The 25914-nt window shown below is 41.5% G+C and overlaps 1 protein-coding gene across 4 annotated transcripts in view; it reads right to left on the bottom strand.

Annotated features, from left to right (window-relative positions):
- The window catches only part of caska (calcium/calmodulin-dependent serine protein kinase a), a 410842-nt gene extending 405839 nt beyond the window's left edge, over positions 1-5003 (bottom strand). For all 4 annotated transcript variants that reach the window (XM_072260443.1, XM_072260444.1, XM_072260445.1 and 1 more), the window contains exon 1: positions 4393-5003. In XM_072260443.1, the coding sequence (XP_072116544.1) occupies positions 4393-4451 (59 nt within the window). In that variant the 5' untranslated portion in view covers positions 4452-5003. The remainder of the gene's footprint in view (positions 1-4392) is intronic.
- Positions 5004-25914: the final 20911 nt, after the last annotated feature.

Raw genomic sequence — 25914 nt, 5'->3', positions numbered from 1 at the left:
CTGTCCACCACAACAGACAAGATCTCCCGGTTGCCACCCACTTCAACTCTGCTTCACATTCCCATTCGGATCTGTCCATACATGGCCTCCTCTACTGCCATGATGAGGCTAAACTCAGGTTGGAGGAGCAACACCTCATATACCGTTCAGGTAGTTTCCAGCCCCCTGGTATGAACATAGAATTCTCCAACTTCTGGTAATTCTCTCACCCTCCCTTCCCCTGTCCCTATGTCACTCTGCCCCCTCCCCCAGCTGCCTATCACCTCCCTCATGGTTCCGCCTCCTTCTACTACCCTGTTTTCCCCTATTCTTTCTTCACCTTTCCTGCCTATCCCCTCCCCCACCCCTTTATCTTTCCTCTTACTGGTTTTTCACCTGGAACCTACTAGTCTTCTCCTTCCCACCCTCCCCCCACCTTCTTTATAGGGCCTCTGCCCCTTCCCCCGACAGTCCTGACGAAGGGTCTCAGCCCGAAACGTTGACTGATCGTTTCCACAGATGCTGCCCGACCTGCTGAGTTCCTCTAGCTTGTTGTGAGTGTTGCTGTGACCCCAGCATCTGCAGAATATTTTGTGTTTAAGAGCTGACTGTATTTTAAAGTGCAATGCTGGTGACATTACAGAGAAATAACTGTTTCACTGCATACCATTTACGATCACATTACTGAAGGAGCACCTGAAGCTTAGCATCACTCCTTGTTGCACGTGTCAAGCCAATCTGATAAGATGTAATGTCAACAAAATTTTAAACACTTTAAGGGTGCAATGAAAAAAATTGAGTTGCAAATGAACAAAGATTTAATCTCATTACAATGAAATGCATGTTAAAAATCAAATCAATAGTTATAAACATGAGAAAGCTTGCAGATGCTGGAAATCCAAAGATATACATAACAAAATGCTGGAGGAACTCAGGTCAGACAGCATCTGTGGAAATGAATAAAGTGTCAACATTTCGTGCTGAGGCCCTTCTTCAGGACTGAAAAGGAAGGGGGTAGAAGCCAGAATAAAAGGGTGGGGGAGAGAAAGGGAAGGTGGCTGGCTAGGTGATAGGTGAAGCCAGGTGGGTGGAAGGAAAAGGTAAAGGGCTGGAGAAGGAGGAATCTGATAGGTGAGGAGAGTGGACCATAGGTGAAAGGGAAAGAGGAGAGGACCCTGGGGAAGTAATAGGTAGGTGAGAAGAGGTAAAAAGGCCAAAGTGGTGAATAGAAGAGGAGGGGAGAGGGAAATAAGATTTTTATATCAGGAGAAACCGATCAGCTTGGAGGGTACCCAGATTGGAATATCAGGTGTTTTCTCCTCCACCCCAAGGGTGGCCTCATCTTGGCATGAGAAAAGGTCTTGGACTGACACATCAAAATGGGAATCAGAATTAGAATGCTTGGCCACAGAGAAGTTCCACTTTGGCAGATGAAGTGCAGGTACTCATTTAACAAGTTCCCCAGTTGATGATGGGTCTCACCAATGTAGGAGGCTGCATCGATAACAGATGATGATCCTAGCAGATTCACATGTAAAGTGCTGCCTCACCTGAAAGGATTGCTTGGGACACTGAATGGAGGTGAGGGAGGAGGTGAATGGGCAGGTGTAGCCAGGTGGGCAGATTAAGCTGCTTACAAGGATGAGCTGGGGGGGGGGGGGGATTCGTAGGGAGGAACGAATAGACAAAGCAATTGCAGAGGAAGCGACTCCTATGAAAAGCAGAGGGAGATGGGAGGTAAAAATATGTTTCGTGGTAGGATCCCTCTGGAGATGGCGGAAACTGCGGAGGATGATGCGTTGGACGCAGAGGCTCATGGTGTTGGACAAGAGGAACTGTCATTGTAAAAGCAGCAGGAAGATGGGGTGAATGCAGGTGTTTGGGAAATGGAGGAGACATGGGTGAGGGCAGCATCAAGAGTGGAAGAATAGAAATCACGATCTTTGAAGGAGAACATTTCTGAATTTTCTGGAAAGGAAGCCTGAATTTCTAGGAACAGATGTGGTGGAAGCAAAGGAACTGAGAAAAGGGAGAAGAGGGTGATAAGAGATATAGTCAAAATAACTGTGGGAATTGGTAGGTTTATAAAAGACGTCATTTGACAATTTGTCTCCTACAGGAGGTAGGTTAAGAAGTGCACAAAGATTTGTAATTATTCTGGTTGACAAAAGAAACATTTTGATAAACTTATTCAACTCTTCATGCCATCTGTCTCTGCAATCCTATCACTTTTCCACAAGATTCAACTTTGTCTTGAATGACTGCACCTGTAACTCTATAAACACAGTCCAGTATTAAACTGACCATCTTTTTTCCTTCATGGAAAAAACAACTAAAAATCCTCAAGCTTACTTCAAAGGCTTAAGACAGAGATTTTAATACAATTTTTTTTTAAAACAGCTCTTATGCAGTAAAATTCCTCACAGAAGTCTTTAGAAATAACCAGATATTGGGCAAAAAAATGGAAATATTAGGATACACAATAAATTGTGTTCAAACAGGTAGGTTAAGGAGTTCACAAAGATCAGAGAAAATGCGTTGGAGATGCAAAAGGGATTCACAGAGGGAACATCAAAACTGCTCAAAATGTGGTTACCAGTGATGGAGAGGAAGGAAATTCAGGATACTGTCATTTATTGCAGAGTTTGCTTCAAGATTAAAACAAAGTTAGAGAAGTCAGTAGAATTGTAAATCTTGCAAACATCATACTTGCATCTGTCAAAAGACTACAACACAGATTCATACATATTCATTTTGTCCAAATTTATATCACAATTGACAGGGCAAAAATTATAAAGCAAACACTTAGTAGTAACTGTGATTGCTACATGATGAGCTAAGTGGGCTCATGGTGCTGTAATCATGCCTTGATTCTATTGTACAATCAAAAGAAATTTGATGGAAAAGAAGTTTAATTGTGTATATAAAGGAAAGTGCATTTGAATGTGGACATTACAACAGTGAGTGCAATAGTATTTATTGTTCAATTTCGATTATATAAAATTTTAAAATACTATTTCAATGCAAGTCTTTTTATCATTTCACAGGAACACAAAAATATTCCAGCTATCATTATTACTTGTCAAGGCATGGCTATAACAAAAACATGTACATCTTTATAATGGTACCCTCTCAACCATACAGAAGGAAGTCACACCTGGAACTAAAAACAAATCAATGGTCTATTGGCACATATTTCAAAGAGAAATGTGGAGAGAGAGAGATTGCCTATTGAAATTATGTACAAGAACTACTCAATATTATGTCAACTGAATCTATTACATACGTTTCAAATACAAAGTATTTGTATACTTTGAACAGCAAAATTTTAAAAAGTATACCCAACAGGTATTTTGAAAACTTTTAATAGTATTTTGATCATTGATCACTGTTTCGGAGCTTTCATTATAAATTGCTTGGATCAGCAATCTTCACAGGTTATTTTCAAGAAAGTAAAGACCTAAACAAATCAAATAAAACCACCTAAAATACATATTTCAAGACATGATAAACTTTACTTTCAATGACTGAAAAAGCATATCATCCAACGCTGCAAACGTGTTCTATCAGCCAATGAAAACAGAAAGCAATTGCAGCATATGGGTCATAATTAAAAGTAAATATTTCTCCAGAAAGCTCTAAATTAAAACGTAAATGAGATTCAAAATGTGTATTTACGGTCGTAAATGCACAAACTCCATGATCGAGAATTTAAAAAAAAGCAGTTCGATCCATCCCGAATGGCATTATAAGTTTAATAAAAATTTGAAACAAAAGTTTGCTGAGGTATTATAGTCATCGTTATATAATATAAACGAATTGCATTAGGACAACGACTTCATTAGTGTAATTTTTCTGTCCTGGCAAAGAAGAGTATTCTTAAATTCGGTTCAGAGGAATGGTATGGTCCATTAAAAGCTATCAAAACAATACGCTTTTTCACTCACATTATAATGTCGCATATCAAAGCAGGAGCTAACAGTAGAAATTTTTATCTTTTCCGAGAAAGAACCTGTTATTCTTATTATATGGGAAAATTAATTTGCTGCACCGCTCCACAAGAAAGCACATCATTCAGATACAAAAGATAATATCCAGTCATTGCAGCGTTTCCAAATTCATTCTTAATTTCAGTTTTTGAAAAAGTAAACATAAACATCTACATCGACAGGTCCACCACATTAAAAATTGTTTTTAAATAAATATGATTTGCTTCTAGATCCAAAGCTTATATATTTTGTTGAAATTAAATTCAAAGTGGACATGTAAAAAAAACAAATCGGTTTTGCCCAGTAATCCATCGGAAAAAGACGGAGGCCTCCCTTGTAAATCCACGAATGAAATCCATTATCAAAGACATCATTTTCTAAGTGCAGTTTTATTTCTACTTTAATACATTTAAAAGACACTTACTTGCCAATCACTTCACACAGCTCATACACATCTTCAAACAGGACGTCGTCGTCGGCCATGGTCGATAATTAAAAATCAGAAAATTTAAGAATGAAAATGCAAAGTTAAAAACTCTCCAATCGGAGAAATTAATAAAACTGTCCCCGTGTAGATCGGCAAAAGGATTCAACACATAAGACACAATGAAAAATTGCAGCCGTCGCCGATGAAGCCAATTTATACTGAAACAGCCGAGCAGAGCAGGCTGATGGGCTCCGCTATCCTTCTCACGACCCCACCTTCTCTTTCTCACTGGCTTAAAACCCTGATAATCCACAGTCCAAGGCTCCTTGTCTCGGGATGTTGCTGCTCCCTCGAAGCCCAGGCCGAGCCCCGGGAATTATTTGCATGGAGGCAAAGGATTTTTTATATTTCACACCCGCCGTTATTTAGACCATTTTACCACTTGCCCCCGCCGAGCGCTGTGATGTCGGCCCGCCCCCTTTCGGTATGCTGCTCACTTGAACTCCGCACTCAGGCGGCGGCAGCGGCAGCGGCGGCAACGATGAAGAGCCAGTCGGCGGCGATGCTTCGTCGAACCGGAACCCGCCAATCACCGCTCGCTCACTCGCCGGCCGCACTCTGGATGCGTCAGCACGAAACTCACAGACAGCGGTACCTATGCGCAGGCGTCGCAGCGGAGGACCAGCCCTGCACGGACCGTTAATGCGCATGCGTCCCAGGAGCAGACCTGCCCTTTCGTGGCTCAAGACTGCGCATGCCTTAATTAGGATTCCGACTCTACCTGATTAGGTTACGTGTTGTTTGCCTCTCGTGAAAAGCAACAATTTTTTTTAAAAAATGAAGTAGTTTGTAGCATTGCATAATGCGGAAGTAAGCAGACAGATATTTAAATGGCACCCTTATATGCTAAGATATTTCTTGTGATCCTGGGCAAAAGAGATTTGACATTGAACCACAAATTAAAGTTATAGAATGAAACAGCACAGAAACAGACCCTTCAGCCAACCATGTTCATGCAGGTCATCGAGTACCCCAGCTATACTATTCCCAAGCATCTAAATACTTACATTGACACACACACATTTCAACTATCTGGGTTAAATTCTACCTCAAATCCCCTTGTAATCTCCAACTCCTTAAAGCTATACAATTTGCTCATAGACACCAACAAAATATTAAGAGGCTTCTCACTATCTTATCTCCATCCCTTACAATTTTGTATACATCCATCCAGTCCCTTGTCAGCCATCTCTGTTCCAAAGAATGCAAACCCAATCTATTCCATCTTTAAACAATGCACACAAAAAATGCTGGTGAATGCAGCAGGCCAGGCAGCATCTCTAGGAAAAGGTACAGTCGATGTTTCGGGCTGAGACCCTTCATCAGGACTAACTGAAAGAAGAGATAGTAAGAGATTTGAAAGTGGGAGGGGGAGGGGGAGATCCAAAATGATAGGAGAAGACAGGAGGGGGGAGGGATGGAGCTGAGAGCTGGAAAGTTGATTGGTAAAAGGGATACGAGGCTGGGGAAGGGAGAGGATCATGGGATGGGAGGCCTAGGGAGAAAGAAAGGGGGAGGGGGAAGCCCAGAGGATGGGCAAGGAGTATAGTGAGAGGGACAGAGGGAGAAAAAGGAGAGAGAAAAAAAAAATTAATAATATAAATAATGAATGGGGTACGAAGGGGAGGTGGGCCATTAACGGAAGTTAGAGAAGTCAATGTTTATGCCATCATGTTGGAGGCTACCCAGATGGAATATAAGGTGTTGTTCCTCCATCCTGAGTGTGGCTTCATCTTGACAGTAGAGGAGGCCGTGGATAGACTGCTGTTGTAGTCTGGTGTACTGATCTCTACCTTGCCGAGGCACAGTGACAACTCGTAGATACCTCCTCTTATTTAACCTCGATCGTGACCCCACTAAGGAGCACCAGGCCATTGTCTCCCACACCATCACCAACTTTATCCGCTCAGGAGATCTCCCATCCACTGCTACCAACATTATAGTTCCCACACCCCGCACTTCCCGTTTCTACCCAAGATCCATAAACCTGCCTGACCAGGTAGACCCATTGTCTCAGCTTGCTCCTGCCCCACCGAACTAATTTCTGCATACCTCAGCACTGTTTTATCCCCCCTTGTTCAATCCCTTCCTACCTATGTTCATGACACTTCTCACGCTCTGAATTTTTTTAGATGATTTTAAGTTCCTTGGCCCCCACCGCTCTATTTTCACCATGGATGTCCAGTCCCTATGTACTTCCATTCCCCACCAGGAAGGTCTCAAAGCTCTCCGCTTCTTTTTGGATTCCAGACCTAACCAGTTCCCCTCTACCACCACTCTGCTCCGTCTAGCGGAATTAGTCCTTACTCTTAATAATTTCTCCTTTGGCTCCTCCCACTTCCTCCAAACTAAAGGTGTAGTCATGGGCACCCATATGGGTCCGAGCTATGCAAGCCTTTTTGTTGGCTTTGTGGAACAATCCATGTTCCAAGCCTATACTGGTATCTGTCCCCCACTTTTCCTTCGCTACATCGACGACTGCATTGGCACTGCTTCCTGCACGCATGCTGAGCTCGTTGACTTCATTAACTTTGTCTCCAACTTTCACCCTGCCCTCAAGTTTACCTGGTCCGTTTCCGACATCTCCTTCCCCTTTCTAGATCTTTCTGTCTCTATCTCTGGAGACAGCTTATCTACCAATGTCTAATATAAGCCTACGGACTCTCACAGCTACCGGGACAATTCCTCTTCCCACCCTGTCTCTTGCAAAAATGCCATCCCCTTCTTGCAATTCCTCTGTCTCCACCGCATCTGCTCTCAGAATGAGGCTTTTCATTACAGAACGTAGGAGATGTCTTCCTTTTTTAAAGAAAGGGGCTTCCCTTCCTCCACTATCAACTCTGCTCTCAAACGCATCTCCCCCATTTCACGCACATCTGCTCTCACTCCATCCTCCTGCCACCCCACTAGGAATAGGGTTCCCCTTGTCCTTACCTACCACCCCACCAGCCTCTGGGTCCAACATATAATTCTCCACAACTTCTGCCACCTCCAAGGGGATCCCACCACTAAGCACATCTTTCCCTCCTCCCCCCTTTCTGCTTTCCACAGGGATTGCTCCCTACGCGACTCCCTTGTCCATTCGTCCCCCCCATCCCTTCCCACTGATCTCCCTCCCGGCACTTATCCTTGTAAGCAGAACAAGTGCCACACATGCCCTTACACTTCCTCCCTCACCACCATTCAGGGTCCCAGACAGTCCTTCCAGGTGAGGCGACACTTCACCTGTGAGTCAACTGGGGTGATATACTGCGTCCGGTGCTCCGATGCGGCCTTCTATATATTGGTGAGACCCAACGCAGGCTGGGAGACCGTTTCGCTGAACACCTACACTCTGTCCGCCAAAGAAAGCAGGATCTCCCAGTGGCCGCAAATTTTAATTCCACGTCCCATTCCCATTCTGATATGTCTATCCACGGCCTCCTCTACTGTCAAAATGAAGCCACACTCAGGTTGGAGGAACAACACCTTATATTCCGTCTGCGTAGCCTCCAACCTGATGGCATGAACATTGACTTCTCCAACTTCTGTTAATGCCCCACCACCCCTTCGTACCCCATCCGTTATTTATTATTATTTTTTCTCTCTGTCTCCTTTTTCTCCCTCTGTCCCTCTCACTACACTCCTTGCCCATCCTCTGTGCTTCCCCCCTCCCCCTTTCTTTCTCCCTAGGCCTCCCGTCCCATGATCCTCTCCCTTCTCCAGCCTCATATCCCTTTTGCCAATCAACTTTCCAGCTCTCAGCTCCATCCCTCCCCCTCCTGTCTTCTCCTATCATTTCGGATCTCCCTCTCCCCCTCCCACTTTCAAATCTTTTACTATCTCTGCTTTCAGTTAGTCCTGACGAAGGGTCTTGGCCCGAAACATCGACTGTACCTCTTCCTATAGATACTGCCTGGCCTGCTGCGTTCACCAGCATTTTTTGTGTGTGTTGCTTGAATTTCCAGCTTCTGCAGATTTTCTCATGTTTGCATTCCTATTCCATCTTTTATCATAGCCAAAATGATCCATTCCTTTTTACCTCTTCTCATGCAACCACATTCTTCATCCATTAAGCATCAACCCACACTGGACTTTTACTTCACAGCTAAGAGTTTAACTATGAGTCACAGCTTTAAAAACAGACATGAAGTTTAAAGCTGTAGCATTGGGGGCACTAGTAGAGTAGTCAGTGTGAATGGATTTCTTAGGTTCGAGTTAAGATTTAATGAGAAATAAACATTCTGGCTTGCATAGAATTGGAATAGTAAAATTAGGACTGGACAGCAAAGCTACAGATGCCAGAAATCCAAAAAAAAGTAGAAATGAAGGAAATATTCAGCAGGTCAAATAGCATATATGTAGAGAAAAAGAGTTATGATACCACATGAATAACATTTCATTAGAATGATTAAGTTTTTGATGAGATGCTATCAAACTGAAAATGTATTTGTTTCTCTTTCCATATATGCTGCCTGAATATAAAGGTTTGGTCGTTTGTCTCTTGTATTTCTTTACAGAAAGACTAGCATGAGAGTAGCTTATAGAATATAGGCTTCATGAGGACATAGATGGTCTAGGTGAATGGGCCTGAACATTGCAGATGGAATATATTGTAGGTCATGCACTTTGTAGAAAAATATGGTGTATTTTTAAGTGGTGAGCGATTGAAAGGTACTGGTGTTCAGAAGGACCTGCTAGCTTTGAAGATGAATCACTGAAACTCAGGAAGCAGGTACATAGTGAACATTTTTTTTTTTTGCAAGAGGATTTGAGGAAAGGAGTAGAATTGTCTTATCTCAATTATATAGAGGCCAATGGAATATTGAAATACAAGAGACAAAGGGCATGTTGTGTACAGCTCTGTGTAGATTCCCATGTACAACCTTAAAGGCTTCACTGAAGAACATGTGGATACATCATCATCATCATCATCATGTGCCATGTCGTATGACCATGATTGCTCTTGGCAAATTTTTCTACACCGGTGATTTGCCATTGCCTCCTTCTAGGCAGTGTCTTTACCAGATGGGTGACCCCAGCCATTATTAATGCGCCTCAGAAATTATCTGCCTAGCGTCAGTGGTCGCACAACCAGGACTTATGATATGCACCAGCTGCTTCCTCAGTCATCCTCCACCTGCCCCCATGGTTTTATGTGACCCTGATCTGGGGGCTAAGTGGGTGCTACACCTTGCCCAAGGGTGATCTACACCTAGTGGAGAGAAGGAGCTCCTTTGGCACAGACATGTCTCTACCCTGCCACCCAAAGATAAATGCATTTGCAACAAAGGTAATGTAAGTCAAGTTGACTAGATTGATTCCTGGAGAGATAGGATTTTTGCACAAGGGTTGATTACGCAAGTACGGCCTGTGATCTCTTGAGTTTGGAGGTACAAGTGATCTCACTAAAATATACAAAATTCTTAAAGGATTAGCAGGGTGGCTGTGGTGTTGATGTTTCCCAGCTGAGACATTTACAGAGTCAGGAGTTACAGTCTCATAATATGTGATCAGCAATTCAGGACTAAAGATGTCAAGAAATTCCTTCATCTAGTAGGTGGTGTAGTTTTAGAATTCACTACCCAATAAGATGGAGGCTCGGAGAGAAATGGATAGATTTTTAAAAAATATTAGGGGGATCAAGTTATTGTGTTCGTGCAGTAAAATAGCACGGAGGTAAAAATCAGCCCAATGACCCAGCCCTTCTTATATCTCTAAGAAATTTCTGTAGCCTGGATTTCTTTGCCACTTGTTATTTATCAACCAAAGCCTGAATTTGCAAGTTTGGTTCACAGAGGTTTGGACTTGTTCATTTCTGAGATGATGCAAATGAAATTGAACATTGTGCAGCCAACATGCAGAATGCACTTTTCATAATGCAGTTAAGTTTCCTGCTGTAAATTACAGCATTCTGCCCCGTTCTGCAGCCCCGGAAGTTCAAACGTGCCTTGCCCCAAGTGTTGCCAAGAGAGCTGCTGTCAACCGTGACCACAAGGAAAAGAGGCAAAAACTGTGCCATTCAGCTCTTCCCTTGGCCAACATCTCTATCACCCATCGGTCTTGTAAGCTATGAAATAACTTCCATGTGCTCTTACCAACAATGGTTATTGAACTCCAAAGTGATTCAATGTGACTGAAGAATCTTGAAACTGTTCAGTGGCACTTTGCAATATAGATGCAATGTGGTTAAATCCAAGATAAAATTATTTACTGCATCTATATTATTTATTCATTTCAGTCTATGTCCTCTTTTCGGTCTTCTTATAGAAACAGAATCAGCTTTTCAAATATACGTGTTTCTGTAGAAAACAATAGCTTTAGGCTATTATAAATATACATTCCACTTTGCAACTCACATAGAAGTTTTCTGAAGAGAAGTTAGCTTTCTATGCTTTTGTTTTTCATTTCAATGACGTTCTCTTCACTGACCTCAATCTCTGTAGCAATTAACTTCCCTTTGAGAAGAATCATTATAGGGGAAAAAAGATAACACTGACCAATAGGATGTCAATGATATCAATCAATAATACTGTCTAGAATGTTTGACAATGTTCTTGTCTACTAAACTTATGATTGTATAACACTCCCTTTATTTATAACAATCAGCTCAGTAAAAATATGATCTACGCTAAGGCAAATCAATTGTAAAAATAGCATTAAGATTTATCGGAAGCAGAGCTTTTTCATATAAATTTGACTTATCACAGTCAATTTGATTTTTTCCTTGAAAATTGCTTGTATGAAGTAAATTATCTTTAATTCTTTCCATCCATACTACCATAATTAGAACTCTTTTTTGCATTTTCTGTTTTTATCTGCATCAAATAAGTTCTGTTTGGAAGACCTAAAAAATCACATGCGCACACTTGCGAGCATACATATGCACACATAAATACACAAAATCAAGCTGAACTGTTCATTGTCAGAAGACACCGTTCACATTTTTGAAATATGAAATAAATTTAAGAAATAAATCCTGATGTGCATAGGAAATATGAGAATCATGTTTTTTTTTGATTTCTCAAGGGCCTTCAAAACCATACAGCCCTCATTACTGAGGGAAAAGCTCTGTTCAATGCAGGTTGGCACTTCCATTGCATCCTGGATAATGGACTACCTGACTGGCAGACCACAGTTTGTGCAGTTTCAGAGCTGTGTGTCAGTCATGGCTATAAGCAGCACTGGGGCCCCACAGGGGACAGTATTGGCTCCCTTCCTGTTTACCCTGTACAGTATACCACAGACTTTAGGTAGAACACTGAGTCATGTCATCTGCAGAAATCCTCCGATGACTCAGCAATAGTTTGGTGTATAAACTGGGAGGACGGAGGAAATGAATGCAGGGCCCTGGTGGAGGACTTTGTCAAATGCTGCAAGCTGCATCATCTGCAGCTCAACACAGTACAACAAGGGAGATGGTGATGGATTTTAGGAAGACTAAGCCTGCACTGCTCCGTTACTATTGATGGTGAGGACGTGGATGTGGTGAGGACCTTCAAGTACCTGGTGGTGCACCTGGATGACAGACTTGAGTGGAGACCAACACAGAGGCTGTGTACAAGAATGGCCAGAGTTGCCTCTACTTTCTGAGGAGACTGAGGTCCTTTGGAGTATACAGACCTCTCCTTCACATGTTCTACCAGTCTGTTGTTGCCAGTACAATCTTTTATGTGGCGGTGTGCTGGGGCAATGACATCAACACAGGTGGTGCCAACAGGCTCAAAATAAATGATTAGAAAGGCTGGCTCTGTTATAGGAGTCAAACTGGACACACTGGAGGCTGTAGTAGAACAAAGGGCCCTACAGAAAATCCTGGCAATTCTGGACAATGTTCCTTACCCTCTGCATGCCACCTTGGCTGAACAGAGGAGCACTTTTACTAATAGACCAAGACAACTGCATTGCTCCAAAGAGCGCTATGTGAGGCCATGTTTACCCTTGACCATTAGGCTCTATAATGAGTGAACTGATAGCCAGGGAAGTGATGACCTCTTCCTGTTAGACTGTTGAGGTAACTGATATATATAGACACACACACACACACACACACACACACACACACACACACACACATACACATACATATATATACATATACAAACATTCCTGTTTAAAGCAGGAATAGCCACATGTCCTCTTGAGTTAATGAATAAGATCATGGCTGATCTAATTATAATTTCAACTCTATATTCTTGTTTATGTTTGATAATCTTCACCCCTTTGCTTATTAAACATCAATCTATCCCCACTTTAAAAAATATTCAAAATGCTGCTTTCATTGCTCTATGTTCCAAAGATTACCAACTTTACAAGAAAAAAAGTGATCTGTTCTAAATGGTGATTCTCTGTTTTAGATTTTCCCGCAAGAGAAAACTTCTCTGTCGCTCATAATCTAATCAAGCCACCCTTTACTATTCTAAACTGTAGTGAATGCAAATCTATATATCCCTTTGTAGTCTCCCTATGTTCTCTACACATCTTTGAGTCATCATCTAATTTTGCAACTTGGCCTTTGTCTCACCTTGATTGTGTTATCACCAAATTTAGTAGCCACGCCTTTGATCCCTTCATGTAAAACATTCATATAATTTGTAAAAGGTTGAGGTTCCAGCATTGAACTTGTATCACACCATAGGTTAGATCTCATCTACTAGAAAAAGACATACTCTGTTTCCCATTAGCCAGCCATCTTATCCAAAGTTACTTCCTAGCCACAACTTTTAAATTCATTAATGCAGCACCTTATCAAATGCCTTTTGGAAGTATAAATGTAGTAAATTTCTCAATTCTTTATGTTACTTCTTCAAAAGACTACAGAAGAAATCAGTCAAACATGATTTTTCTTTCACAAAACCATGCTTGTTTTGTCTGATTTTTGTCTAATTATGCAATATTTTAAATGTTCTGCTGTAATTTCTTTACTAATAGGTTCTAATAATTTTCCTGTGACAGACATTAAGCTAACTAGCCTATAGTTTCCTGCTTTCTGTCTCACTCCTTATTTGAATAACGTGTTATGCTTTCCAAGAGTATCAAACTGATTCTAGAAAATTTTAGAAAATTAATATAATGCACAACTGATCCCACAAGCCATTTATTTTAATACACTGGGATGAAGTCTATCAAGGTCCAGAGACATATCAGCCCATAGTTCCAACATTTTGTTCAGAAATACTGCTTGTTGATAGTAATTGTCCTGAATTCCTCCACCCCTTCTAATTCTTGATTTACAGAGTCTTCTATGATGTTACTTATGTCCTCAATAGTGAAGGCTGGTGGAAAATGCAGTTTTAAGAAAATAGGACCATTTAATATGATCATGGCTGATCTATGCTGACCTCAACTCCTCTGCCATCGATTCATCAACCATCTCCTTGTTTTAGGACTTGTACCTCTCTAGGTAATACAAATTATGCACCAAATGCCTTTGATCTAAGATTACAACATCTTTGGATAGACTTCAAGTGCACTAATTAAACTTACTCTATAAATTCAAACCTTTTCATGAAACATTACACCACAGCCAGTATCTAAGGCAATCAACTAGATGTTTAGGAGCAAGGTTGGCTTCCAGCTTTCAATAGCAATAAATACATGTAAAGAACAATAAAACAACATCATCATAGGAACACACTGTGGGTACACATTGCAAGTGCATGCAAGACATGAACTATAATGCAACAGCACAGGGACCAGGTTTTTCTCAGTACCAATCACACAAGAATTCCTGCATTCTATGCAACAAGTTAAACATTTAAATTACACTATTTCTCGTCCTTTTCATGCGCATATACCAATCACAAATAAATTCACAAATCCTATTCACCTATCAAAACTCAGCTTTGCCTCTTCACATCAGATCCTTTCTTAAAGGGAGAATGATCATTGTTTCCCACCACTGCAGTGAAAGGAGCAAGAGAGGCACGAAAGGAACATTTTATTCCAGCACTGTGGACCTTGAAATTTTTACCAAAGGAATCCTGATCTTGGAAAATGTCTTACTCACGTGGGGGTCATAAGGTGCCGCAAAGGTCAGAAATGAAGGACTAGTGGGAGGTGGCCAGAGAGATCAAATCAACAAAAGGACTCCCTTGGACCTAGCTAAAGTGTAGGAAAAAGTTTCATCAGCTTCATCAGATCAGAAATCATTTCAACAATGCCAAACTTCCAAAAATGCAAATTGCTGTTACACACTTCTTTCAGCACACATTCCTTGCTCACTCAACATTATGTACTTTAACACACACTTATACACTTAACCAAGACAAGGACATTTCATTTGTTACATATATATTCAACTACATCATGATGCTCACTTACACATTTCACTCAAGCTTGCAGGAGAAGTTGACATGTAGCACCATCTCATAGTGCTAGAGACCCGGGTTTAACCCTAAGCTTGGGTGCTGTCCATGTCAAGTTTATACTTTCTTCAAATGACTGCATGGGTTTTCCTAGGCACTCAAGTTTTCTTCCATCTCCTAAAGACATTCTGGTTGGTAGATTAGTTGCTCCTGTATAGTGCCCCTAGTTGTAGGTGAGTGGTAGATTTTGAGTGGAGTTGCTGAGAATCTGGAGAGAATAAAATGGGATTAAACTAGTATAGGATTGTATGGTTGACATCATTTTGGGCAAAGTACCAATTTCATGCTGTATCTCTCTGTAACTTTGGGTGTCACAATAATGTAGCAGTTAGTGCGATGCTATTACAGCTTGGGATATCAGAGTTCGGAGTTCAATTCCAGCGTCCTCTGTAAGGAGTCTTCCCTGTGGAGTACATGGATTTTCCTTGGGTGCTCTGGTTTCCTCCCATAGTCCAAAGATGAATCAGGTAGATTAAATTGTCTTATGATCAGGCTAGGGTTAATTCAAGGTTGTCGGGTTTGATGAGGCAGCAAGGCTTGATGGGCCTACTCTGTGCTGTATCTCTAATTAAAATAAATAAAGTAAAATTTATGGCTCTTCAGAAAATGAAGCAGCTTATGTTTGGATGCTGATGATGATAATAATAATAATAATAAGACCAAAAAATTCAAAATGATAAATGCAGATAATGTCAAGAGAAACCAGAAAGAATCCAACACATTGTAGGATCCTGTAGCAGTTTAACTCAATCTGATTACTTACACAGGCACAATCAAGTGGCAAAATCTTGCCTTAAAATATAAACTCATAAAAGAAACCATACCTAATTATAATACAAGCCTGATCCAGTTTTAGAGTCAGAGTCCCACAAATTACATTATGACCTGACTCATTATTACAGATAAGAGAATCCATAATAACCATCTGGATATAATAATACAGGATAAACAAGCAAAAGCAACCTAGTTATCAGTTAATAACTCATCAGGGGTGATTGATAAGTTCGTGGCCTAAGGTAGAAGGAGATGAGTTATTAACTTCAAACTTTCTGCATAATCACTCAAAGAATTGAGCTGTATGTGCATGTAACGAGAGCCGTATAACTCATCTCCTTCTACCTTAAGCCACGATCTTATCAATCACCCCTGCTGTGGACACTTTCTGGAGGTTCAAGATCCGTATGCTCCACAACCGCTGGACTAATGTGTAAATGTAGGAGGGGACTATGTTGAAAAATAAATGTGCTCGGTTTTCTAAAATTGACTCCTTTTACCTTAGGCCACAAAGTTATCAATCACCCCTCTTACTGTAGCCATTCCAAATACATACGACATACAAAAATCAATAAATGAAAAGCACCAGAAATATGCTGAATTAAAAGAGGAGATTGAAAGACTATGGAACTTGAACAGGGTACACATTGTTCCAATAGTAGTATCGAGAACCAATCTCATCCCAAAGTCACTACACATTAGGGACACACAATAATATCTATGTAAATCTCCAGAAAGCCACAATACTAAACACCACTAGAATAGTCTGAAAGTTCTTAGCAATTGAGAAATGAGTGTGCTTGGCTATGCCTGTACCTCAGGTTTTACCAGCTGTAGCCATGAAAAGATATTTAAAAAAATAATAATAATAATAAATCAATAAATAGATAATACTCATGCTCTCAGGTTTATTTAAAATTTATTAATATTATTATTACTTTTTGGTATTTGCATAGTTTATCTGTCTTTGTGTGTAGTTTTTCATTGGTTTTATTGTACTTCTTTGTTTTACTGTGAATGCCTGCAATAAAATGAATCTCAGGGTAGTATTTGGTGACGTATATGTACTTTGATAATGAATTTTCTCTTGACCTTGACAGGAAGCCTTGGACAGCTTTGAGATATGGGATAAGTGACAAGTAATATCATTATTACACACAAGCCAAGTGATGACCATCTTCAACAAGAAAATCTCTGGCAATCTGCCCCTAGCATTCAAGAAGATTAGCAGTGCTGAGTTACCCACTCTCAAATCTTTTCATGGGGATAGCGAGGTGGAAAAGGGGTACCATGGCCTCCAGAAAAGTAGCTGGAGGAACTGCAAGACCAACTTAGCTACAGAAACAGTTTGGAAGCTGGAAGCCTTGCGGCTAGTCCTCAGCTCATGACTAATACAACTTCACCATCTTTACAATGCATAACTCAGAAACTACCTGTGCAATCACCCTGTGTCAATCTTTATATGTAATAGATGAAATAATAAATGTCAGATTATACAGGACATGACCTTGTGAGCTTACTTCCAACTTCCAACATGCCTCCAAATATTTCTACAGAAATTATTATCGGACATACTTTCACAACAAAGAGTTTTAAATTGGCCATCTTTCGAAGGCTTTCTTGTCATAAACTCAAGTAAGAGCATTTCGTGAGATTATTGGGTGTGTGGAATGGTGCTGTGACCTTGCTTACCATCTCTGATACAAAGCTATGTTTCTTAGATGTTTCAGTTAAAGACCGTTGACCCGACACATCAGGTCCGTTTCTCTCTGCACAGATGTTGCCTGACCTGCTGAGCATTTTCAGGATTTACTATTTTTATTCTTGCTTCCTGCTTCCTGTTATCTGAATCAGTAAGTTATGCTGCCAGCTGCAATGATACATGAATCTCCAAAGCATCTTACACAATTAAAATTATTATAGTATTAAGACATGCCTCCTTTTTCTCTTAAAGCCAAGTTATGTTGCAGATATTTGGAATAATCCTACAGAGGACGATAATACTTACAATCATATTAGGCACCACCAACCCGAAAACCACTGACAAGTTAAGTATGTGCTGGCCTTCAGCATCAGCTGCACACAGACTTGTTCCTGCATTAGAGATCTCTTTTCCTTCACCTTGGCTGCGGGGTTCTTAATTTTGCTCTCTATGCCTTATCAAAGTCTGCTGATGAGTTGTCTTCTAACGTTCTCGACAAGATCTCTAAACTTTTGGCTGATACTTGCAGTACTTCTACTTGATTGCCTCATCTTCTTGAATTTGAATCATTGAAATATTTTTCAACTATTACCCATGCTATTTTATGAAATTCATTCAAAACGTGGGTATCATGTTTAAGGTCAGCATTTATTAATGATCTCAAACAGCCCTTATAAAGGTGTTTTGGCACCTAAGGAACTGCTGCAGTCTATTTGAAGAGGATCCTCCCACACTGTTGTTACGTACAGAAAATCTAACATTTGACATAGCAACAATGAAGAATTTTATTTTTGGTTAGGTTGTTGTATAACTTGGAGGTAAACTTGGTTGGGTGTTCCTGACGGTCTGTCTATGTCCACCAATACCCTTCCAAGTTTAGCAGAATTTATGGGTTTGGGAATATTGTTGAAAAACTTCTTCCAACTTATTGCAGCAAATTTTGTAGATGATGCTCATTATAGCCAGAGTGCATCAGTGACTGATGGACGGAATGTTAAATATAGTAAATGGTTGCTGATGAAGCAGGCTGCTTTGTTCTTGATTGATTACTGAATCCATCCAATTTAATACTTGGAGTTGGAAATAATGATGTAAATAGGTTAGATCAGAAAATTATTTATCAGCATTCAGCTTCAACACATTAAAACATACCTGAAGACAAAAGCCACTAATTTTATTCAATAGAGGATCTTTAAACCTACAAAAATAGGAGACAGGACATTTGTTTAATGTTTGTATGTGAGAAGCATTAAACTGATGGTTCTCATCCAGAAAAAAAAAGTGCAATATCAAAGCAAGAGTCGAGATTGTGTTCCAGTCTTGGATCAGAACTTGAAACCTAGAGACTCAAACACGGAGACTGCTCACAACTTGGCAAAATAATTTTCATTACAAAAGAAGAGGAAATACAAATAAAATTGATGGGAATAAGTGTTTAACAGAGCTTTTCACCACGAAGTACTGTATATGGAACTGATTCTGATGTAAAGCAATTACTATTACATGGGTTGTCACCTTTAAGAAAAGTTAAATGGATTGAGATTCAGAAATATAAGGCTAAGCACTGAGAAAGAATATCAACTGATATGATGGCTCTTAAACTGCAGGAACCAAGAAAATATCATCCCAAGAGAGGCAATCTGTCATAAATGAATAATGTAGGAGAGTAAGAAATTTTGTTTCATTTGCATTTGAGAGGAGAAAAAGAAATTACAAAATTGTTGTTATGCTTTTAGACTTTAATCAGATGCTTCCTTCATACCAACTTGCAAATATCATTTTGAGCACAAATTGCAGATCAGTTCTGTGGTAGAATATATTTCTAATGAATGGCTCTTCTTGTTCAACACTCTAAGAATGAATGTACAGTAAATATACTTAATGATGCAAAAATATTTAGTTTATTGAAATTAATAATATAATAATAAGGCATCTGTTAGTCTTGCGAGACCATGGATCTGCGCCTGGTAAGTCTTCACTCTCCAGGGCTCAGGCCTGGGCAAGGTTGTATGGAAGACCAGTAGTTGCCCATGCTGCCCATGACACTGATGTTGTCCAAGGAAAGGGCAAGCACCGATACAGCTTGGCACCAGTGTCATCACAGAGCACTGTATGGTTAAGTGCCTTGCTCAAGGACACAACACGCTGCCTCGGCTGGGGCTTGAACTCACGACCTTCAGGTCGCTAGTTGAAAGCCCTAACCACTTGGCCACATGCCACTGCCATTGAAACTAATAGTAATAGTTAAACATCTGGATGAAATCAACACATCTCCGGCGTAATTTACATTTGCTGATTTTGGTGATAATATTATTAACAATAGTTATCATCTGATCCAGACTAATATTGAAATTATTTTGGATCAGATGCCATAATATGACACATATGTATAGTTTTGTCATATATATTAGAATTTCTAGCCCTTACTTCAAAAGCATCAGAAGAAACTGAATAGATTAGAATATCCTGTTTCTATTCTTTGAAATTCCTGTCTATGGCATAGAAAATCAAAAGGTAGGTGTCAGGCCCGCACAGGCAGATACATTCCAGTCTCCACCGAACTAACAGGAATCAGCTGCCACTTTTTTCCAACTCATCACCTGCAGCCTATTTAAACCCACCTCTCATCCACAGACTTTGTTCACTCATCGAACCAGCCAGCTTCAACCAGTTGCCCCTAGTCTTCAATTGCCTTGTCATGTTAAATATATGCTCTCTCTTGTTTTGTGTCCTCTTGTGGCTTGTTATTTTGCAGTTTATTAATAAAGCATCATTTACTGCTAAATCGTCTCTACTGCTCTGCTTTTGGTTCCAGCCTCCTCTACATTTCCTGACAAGATGAGTGAACCAGTAGTTAACCCAGCAGAGTATGCTCACTTAAAGGAAGTCACTGGTTGACAGGAGCACACAATCCCATTGACTATCTGCTCACCACTTTTAACCAACTCTCCATCTCGATACAGCAACCCTGTGCCAGTCAACCTCCTCCCTCGGAGCCCTGGATTCCAGTGCTGAACCCTTCAATGGATCCCCAACCCAATGCCACAACTTTCTGTCTCAGTGTGTCTTACACTTCGAGCTCCAGAGATCTCTGCATTCTACAGACTGAGCCTATATTGCCATCGTCATCTCCCTCCTGACTGGGTGATCTCTGATAAATGGAACAAAAAAACCCACCATTTTCAATAAATACAAGGAATTCTTCACTGGGATATGCTGGGTTTTTGACCATCCAGGAAGTGGGGAGTGCAGTGGATTGGAAACTTCGCCTGCATCAAGGCTCACATTCGGGACTGGATTATACTGTGGTATTCAGGATCCTCGCAGCTGAGTACAGCTGGAACACATAAGCACGGCTGGCGTATAACCATCACGACCTCTCGGGGTGCTTGAAAAATGAGCTGTCTTCCTGGGAGATGCCCGACCTCAAAAGCCTCATCATTTTGGCCCTCCAAATTGATGTGTCTTATAGAACGACCATCCAGATCATCAGGCAGAACCCCAGTTCTGTTCCCAGAGCTGTTTCTGGCTGCAGGACCCTTATTATTAACCCATGCAGAGAGGGAGAGCTCTCTTAACTCCCTAAGAGTGTGAGTATAGGTGGAGAAATAACTTGTGTGTTTACTGTGGAGCCGCTGATCACCCAAGCATCAGATGCCCACTGCATCTGGGAAAATGACACTACCAGGTAGAGACCGCCCCCATAACAACATCATAATCCGACTCATTCTCACTGTCCTCCTCCACACCCTGACAACTTTAGGCACAGGAGGCTCTGGTGGATTCCAGCACAGCAGGCAACTTTCTGGACTGGACCCTTTGTGTGCAGCTCGGACTCCTTTCCAAGCGGATCCTTCACCCCTTATGCATCACGACCATTGACAGACATCCCTTGGGCTCTGGGATGGTCGGATTGCCCAAACACCATATGCACATGAGCATCAGGGAGTTTCCCCAAGTCCATCCAGTTCCTCCTGCCTGACTCACCCAACACTCCTTTCATCTTGGGTTGCCTCTGGCTATCCACTCACAGGAATACCACAAATTAGTCATTGCCTTCAGTAAAAGAGAAGACCACATCCTGAAGTCTCACGGACCTCATAACTGTGAGATTAATCTCCTTTTAGGCATCAACTCTCCCCAAGACCATCTGTTCTCCTTCCCTCCTCCTGACACAAGCCATAACTGACTACATGACAGCATGGCTTCATTTGACCATTCCAGTCTAGCGTCAAAAAAAAAAAAATGGGGGTCTTCCCCTTTGCATTGACTGTCAAGGACTCAACAAAATTGCCGTTATGAACCGTTACCCTCTCCCCTTGATGGATAGCGCGTTTGAAAAATTCTGCGGGTCCCAGGTCTTCACTAAACTGGATCCATAGAACATGTTCAACCTGGTCCTCATCCGCCAAGGGTTTGAGTGGAAGACAGCGTTTGTACCACCTGCTGGCCATTACGAATACTTAGTGATGCCTTTCAAACTTTCCAACAGTCCAGCCAGTCTCTAAGCCTTTATCAATGATATCCTCATCTCCTTTAAGGACCTGAAGACCACGTCTGTCATGTCTGATCAGTCTTCAAAACCAACTGTACAACTAGCAGTTGGAAACATACTTGTTCTACACCCCAATCATTTCCTTCCTGGGTTACGTCCTTTCAACCCAAGACAGAGCCATGGACGCAGAGAAAGTGCACGCTGGCGTAGAGTGGCCCCGGCTGCACTCCCTCAAGTAGCTACGGTGCTTCTTGTACTTTTCCAACTCCTACTGCCATTTCATCAGAGACTACAACCGAATTGCCACTCCTCTCAAATCCTTTACCAAGTCACCTACCTCACGGATTACCTGGTCTGCTGCCATGGAACATGATTTTGAGGAGTTCAAGTCACACTTCACCACTGCTCCCATTCTCTGCCACACAAACGCCTCCAGACCTCTTATAGTAGAAGTGGATGCATCTGATGTGGGTGCCTGGGGCATCCTCTCCAGCGAAGACCAGATGGGAAGACACCCGCTTGTACCGCCTTCTCCTGAAGTTCAACTCTACACAGTGCTATATATGGAGTAGGAGACAGGGAGTTACTCACCATTTAATGAACCTTGGAGGAAAGAAGACATTGACTGATGGGAAACACCAAGCCATTCCTGACCTGGACTGACCACTAGAACCTTATATCTATACAACGTCCCAACTAAACCCACGTCAGACTCACTGGGCCCTCTCCTTCTAGTAATTCAACTTCACCATCTCCTACCGGCCCAGATCCAAGAAGACTAAGCGGATGCTCTGCCATGGCAGTGCAACCCAGCTGAAACAGAGATTGACCCTCAACCCATCATTCACGCTCACAAATCCTTGCCAGTTCTTGAGAGTCAGACCTACAGTGTGAGGCTGCTCTCCAGTGGCCCACAGCTCACCCCTCTCCAGCCATCCAGGGGCATGACAGACTCTGGATTTGCTGTGATGCTGGATCAAGTGGCCCGCCATGATCGCACCAAATTCCGTCAGCCGCTAAGATGGTGCGCCTGGTTCGCCGATATATGGTTCACCTCCACGGTTTCCCTCAGGACATTGTGTCAGATTGGGGCCTAAAATTTGTCTCCCGCTTCTGGCGAGCCTTTTGCTCCCTCCTCCATACCTCAGTGAGTTTGTCCTCTGGCTATTATCTGCAGATCAATGGTCAATCAGAGAGAGTCAATAAGCAAGTGGAGAAGTGTCTGTGATGCTTCCACCCACCTCTAACCCTTCCACATTGGAAGAAATATCTGCTCTGGGCCACAATCTACACACTTCCTCAGCCACAGGAATGTCACCCTTTGAAGTGTTTCATGGCTACTGACCCCCATTGTTCCCCACGGAGGGGTCAACAATGGAGATACGATCCCACAGGGCCCTTGTTCACCGTTGCTGGAGTGCCTGGAAGAGGGCACAGAGGACCATCCGAGCTGCCAACCAGGCCAACCGCTCTCAGAGCTCAGCCAGACTACTCAGACCTGGGGACAGTACCTGTCCTTACCCCTGAGATCTGCCCCTGTGCACCAACCCCAGCAAGCTGTCACCCTGGTACATTGGTCTCTTTAAGATTATCCGTTGCATCAGCCCAGCCACTTACTGTCTCCAGCTGCCACCGGCCCTCAGGATTACACCTACCTTCCAGGTGTCCTGCCTCAAGCCCATCGTTCACGACCACTCATCCCAGCTGAACCTGCACCTCCAGAACCAAGGATGGTCCAGTGTACATGATTCACCTGTGATGGATTCACATCGTCATGGATGGGGTGTGCAGTACCTGGTCAACTGGGAAGGGTACGTCTTGGAAGAGAGGTCCTGGGTGCCGTCTAGTTTAATCTTGGATCCAATGTTCATCAAGAAGTTCCATTGGCCCCATCCAAATGTCCTGGGCCATTGGGTGTTGGCTGTAAGGGGGTGCAAAGGGGTCCTGTCAGGCCTGCACAGGCAGGTACCTCCCAGTTTCTACCCAGCTAACAGGAATCATCTGGCACTCATTTCCAACTCATCACCTGCAGCCTATTTAAACCCAGCTCTCATCCACGGTTCTTGTTCACTCATCAAACCAGCTAGCCTCAACTGGTTTCTCTTAGCCTTCAATTACCTTGTCATGTTGAATCTCTGTTCTCTCCTGTTTTGTGGCACTTCATGGCTTGTTATATTGCAGTTTATTACTAAAGTATTGCTCTCTGTTAAGTCATCTCTGCGGCTCTGCTTTTGGGTCAAGTCTCCTCTACATTTCCTGACAGTAGGTTCTAATTTGCATATATTCATGTAGCTCATGTCTATTTTAAATGGGTTCATCATCTGTCTGCACAAATCTAGAAATAAATATTGCAGGCAGAAAGTATTATATTCAGAGCTGATAAATAACTACTCTTTTTTAGACTGCCAGCACATTTCATTTTCAATAGGTTTATAAACAATATCTAAATATCTCACTTTCACTGTAGAGATTATCACTAAAATGAAATTATACTGTTGGAATATTTCTGGGACAAGTATAAATAATGCAGTAGCTTTGATGTCCAGAGAAGGTGACGACTATTCAATTAATTCCACAAAGGTAAAGTTTCAACAAGTTCATTCAGAAGCCAAAACTTGAATATGTGTGGTTTAAACATCTATTTAACTCTTGAATTTAAATGTATCACATCAGTAGTCATCATTTGTCAGAAGGTTCAAGAAACAATATGTATTCAATGCACGAGTTACTTGGTCTTGGATGTGCTTGTTTTTGTTTATCAACCGGTCATATGGCCAAGCGGAGTGAAATTGAGCAGGTTGAACTTAACCCTCGTGACACTGAATAGCCATTGAATAGCTACGTAAAGCAGCGTTTTATAGATACATTTATCTGTCACCCAGTTGTTGTGAGATCAAATGATCCACAAGGATGGGTTTATCTGTATTTTTAAAGTTTCTATTTTACATGCTGCTGCTGAAACATTACTCCAATATGTGGAAGGAAACATAAAAAATCTTATGAAAATATGCCACATATTGTGCTTTGTGCAATGAAATATTAAGAGATTGTTTGCATTCAACTGTTACTTCCAGCCTAATTTTAAGGAATAAAAACAATGTTGGAAATAGTCATTGAGTAAGGACGATTCTGTGGGGAATGAAACAAAGTTGATCTTTCAGGTTAATGACTTTCAACCGGAAAACAGCATGTCTTGTAGAGAAATGGTAGAATGGTACGGGTAACAACGTAAGAACAGAACAATATAAGAATGAAGTGCAGAAGTAGACCATACAGCCCTTCGAGAGTACTCTGTCATTTATCTAGATTATGGCTGATCACCTACCTCAGCGATATTTTCTAGCACTGTCTCCAGATTCCTTGATTCTTTTAATATTGAGAAATCTATCGATCTCTGTTTTAATATCAGCAATGACTAAGCCACCACAGCCCGCTTGGACATAGAATTTCAAAGGTTCATCTTCATTTGAGAGGAGTAGTTTTGATGAGTCTTCATTTGATAAGTTATCTCATCATTAGAAGCCTAACTTGTCTTTCCCTTATTCTGAGATTGTGATTTTTTGATTCTAGACTCCGTGACCCGAGAGAATATTTTCCTTGTAACTAGCCTGTTGAGTCTGTAAGAATTTTGTAAGTTTTACTGAGACCTCCTCTCAGCCTTTTAAGCTTGGTAGAATACAGTAATAATGCACATAATATCTCCTCTGATGACAACTGTGCCATCCCTGGAAATTGTTAGTGAATTTCTACCGCACCCCCTTGTTGCTAAGTTTATCCTTTATGCATAAGGAAACTAAACCTCTACACAGTACTCCAGCTGCAGTCTTACCAAGACCCTGTACAATTGCAATAAGATCTCTGTATACCTGCATTCAAATACTTTCACAGTAATACCAAATGTTCTCTTAATCACTGGATGAAGGAATGGCAAATAGAGTTTAGTTCTCATAGGTGTGAGATGTTGCAATTTGGAAAGTCAAGTCCAAGTAGAACTTCCAGAGTGAATGGCATGTCTCTAGGGAGTGTTGTAGGATAAAGAGACCTGGTAGTACAATTACTGTACTGTACTTTGTAAACTGAAAGTGGAGTCACAGTTAGACAGGTGATGAAGAAGGCTTTTGGAATACTGGTTTTCATATTTC

Source organism: Mobula birostris, chromosome 6, assembly GCF_030028105.1.
Source record: "Mobula birostris isolate sMobBir1 chromosome 6, sMobBir1.hap1, whole genome shotgun sequence".
NCBI classification, from domain to species: Eukaryota; Metazoa; Chordata; class Chondrichthyes; order Myliobatiformes; family Myliobatidae; genus Mobula; species Mobula birostris.
The sequence above is the reverse complement of the archived record's forward strand: the minus strand, read 5'-3'. Positions and strand labels throughout refer to the sequence as shown.